Source organism: Elephantulus edwardii, unplaced genomic scaffold (genome assembly GCF_000299155.1).
Source record: "Elephantulus edwardii isolate Elephantulus edwardi_28Jun2011 unplaced genomic scaffold, EleEdw1.0 scaffold00269, whole genome shotgun sequence".
In the NCBI taxonomy this organism is placed as follows: Eukaryota; Metazoa; Chordata; class Mammalia; order Macroscelidea; family Macroscelididae; genus Elephantulus; species Elephantulus edwardii.
In genome coordinates, this window is record NW_006400019.1 from 3,527,013 (window position 1) to 3,530,029 (window position 3,017).

General features: G+C 39.0%; 1 protein-coding gene across 2 annotated transcripts in view; it reads left to right on the plus strand.

Annotated features, from left to right (window-relative positions):
- Positions 1-219: 219 nt before the first annotated feature.
- LOC102869418 (vesicle-associated membrane protein 7-like) overlaps positions 220-3,017 on the plus strand; it is a 47,429-nt gene continuing 44,631 nt past the window's right edge. Inside the window, exon 1 of one of the 2 annotated variants that reach the window (XM_006899959.1) lies at positions 220-365. In XM_006899959.1, coding sequence (XP_006900021.1) covers positions 220-365 — 146 coding nt within the window. The remainder of the gene's footprint in view (positions 366-3,017) is intronic. The other variant, XM_006899960.1, reaches the window with a different exon arrangement.

Here is a 3,017-nt window from a genome sequence, read left to right on the forward strand (position 1 = left end):
TCTCTTGGCCGAGGACGTAGTCATACAGCTCACTGACTGGCTTCAGCTACTGGCCCTGTTGGGTGATGGCTGATGATGCTGTTAAGCAGGCAGTTTAAGCAATTTAATGTTTTAGCGTCTTATTTATGTCTCCACATAATATAAATAAATGATGGTAAATCACTTATATAGATAATCTAAATCTTGTGTATTTTTTTCCTTTTTTGATAGATTGAAGCCATGGCCATTCTGTTTGCTGTTGTTGCCAGGGGAACTACTATCCTTGCCAAACATGCTTGGTGTGGAGGAAACTTCCTGGAGGTGACAGAGCAGATTCTGGCTAAGATACCTTCTGAAAATAACAAACTAACGTACTCACATGGCAAGTGAGTTCTCCTCTGCTTGTGGTAGAGGGTGAAAAAAAAAACTTGGTAGATAACTGAATAAGCTGACAGAACAATAAGTTTTACCAGGCTTTTTTGTTAATTTAAATTTTAATTTGTAACTTTATCATTGAAATAATATTTTTTTGAAATAATATTTTAAAGAAAGCTGTAGAAATGTTACGTGTAAAAGTTATTTTACCAAAGTACTGTAGGCTGTGTGAAACTTGATAGAGTTAAACTTGATAGATGCAAGAAACACAAGTACACATGGACCTCATCTGATGGCCTACACAGGAATCAGATTGATTACATCTTTGGGAAAAATTATTGGACAAGCTCAAGATTAGCTTTAAAAACTAGGCCAGGTACTGATTGTGGAACAGATCATCAGCTACTCATATGCAAGTTCAAACGTAAGCTAAAGAAGATAAAATCAAGTCCACAAGAACCAAAGTTTGACCTTGAGTCTGCCCGTCCTGAATTGAAACACCACCTCAGGAGCAGGTTTGAGGCCTTGAATACTAATGAGCAGTAACTCTAAATTCATAGTGACCCTATTGTGCAAAACAAATCAAAACCTTGCCTGATCCTGTGTCATACTCAAAATATCTGCTGTGCTTAAGCCGTTTGGTGCCTGTCACTGTGTCAGTCTGTTGTGTTGAAGGTAGTGGTGACGTTTGTTACTAGGTGCTTTTGAGTTAAGTACAATTCACATTGACCGTATGGACAACCGATCTGAACGCTGCCCTTTCCTGTGCCAGCCTCATCATCTCCGACACACTCAAGCCCATTGCTGAAGTCACCATGTCAATCCATCTCATTGGGGGCCTTCCTCTCCTTTGTTGACTCTCCAGCTTTCCAAATATAATGTCTCTTTCCAAGAAATAGCCTCACATAGCTACATGTCCAAAATATGAAAGATGAAGTTTTACCATACTTGCTTCTAATGAACACTCTGGCTGCACCCTTTCCAAGACATACCTGTTGGGTGTTATTTTTTTCTTTTGGCAGTCCACAACTCAAAGACATCAGTTCTTCTGTCATTCTTATTCATTGTCCAGCTCCCAGATGCATAACTGATGATTGGGAAGACCATGGCCTGAATTAGGTCTGCCGTAGTCTTCACACTGACATCGTTGCTCTTGAGCATTTTGGAGAGATCCCTTACAGTGGTTTTGCCCAGTACAATGTGTCTCCAGATTTCCTGACTGCTGATAGATGAAATTACTGACAGCTTCAGTCCTTTGTCCATCTATCATAATGTTGACTGTTGGTCCTGTGGTGAAGACCTTTGTATTCTTGAGATACAATCCGTACCAAAAGCTGTAGTTCTTGATCTTAATCCATACCGAAAGCTGTAGTTCTTGATCTTCTGTAAGCATTTCATATTGTCCTCATTTTCAGCAGAGTTGTGTCATCTGCATAACACAGTTTGTTGATGAGTCTTCCTCCAATCCTCATGCCACATTCTTCTTCATAGAATCCAGTTTTATGAATTATTTGCTCGGCATATAGATTGAATAGGTATGGTGAAAGGATATAGCTCGGATGCACACCCTTTCTTATTTTAAACCATGCAGTGTTCCCTTACTCAGTTTGGACAACAGTTCTTAGAAAGATCAGGAAGACAGTTAAGAAATCTTGAGATTATAGCACCTATTTAGGGAATTGCTGTTGTTCTCTGTGGCTGATGTCCACATTGGTGAGACAGAAAGCTAAAGAGACAGGTAGGGAGACATCATAAGAGGGAGCCTGGATCCTGAAGGTAATGGGAAGGTTTTCAGCTAGAGTGTGACAAGGTTGGATTTTTCTATAGACAGAACTTTCTATTTGCTAGTTGGAGAATGGATTAGTGAGGACATAGACCAGAAATCTTAGTAAAAAAAATTAAAATGTACCTCTGTCTTCCTCATCTTTATGTAAAAAAATTAATTCATTCTTAATTTTTTTGAGTTCTGGTGGCTTTGTGAGTAAGGAGTTGCATTGCTAACTCAAAAGCTAATGATTTGAATCCACCAGCTGCTTCAGAGGAGAAAGATGGATAATCTTTCTCCACAAAATTTATATCCCCTCACAACCCATGATAGGGTCAGCTGTGAGTCAGTTATGAGTCAATGGCAGTGAGTTATTTTTTGTTTCTTCTTGCCTCAGAAGAAGGTCCTTATTCTTATAGGGCTAATATTTTGTATATAGTAAAACTCAGCTACTGTAAAAAACGATCCCTAAGGTGCAGTGGTTTAAGAGATAGTCCAAAGATTAGGGGTTTGGTGTTAGTGAGATTACTCTACCATTTTAGTAGCTTCCATATTTGGCCAAAGCAGCTTCTTCAGTTCCTTCTTACATCCAATGCTGTTCCAGTATTTTAAAAGGCAGGGCCCAGAGATGCCACACAGTGTTTCTACTTACATTTTATTTTTTCATAATTTAGTCATGCAGCTAATCTAGCTGTTCATGAGACCAGAAAATGTGACCTCTGTACAGCCATATGCTCAAATAAAATTCTGTTACTCTGGAAGAAATTAGAATAGTAAGGGATAAGTTACAGTCTTCTAGTGAGGCTCAATGTCAAGAAGACAAAGATTCTCACCACTGGACCAATTGGTAGCATCAGGATGGATGGCGAAGAGATTGAGATTGTTCACAGCTTCAGTT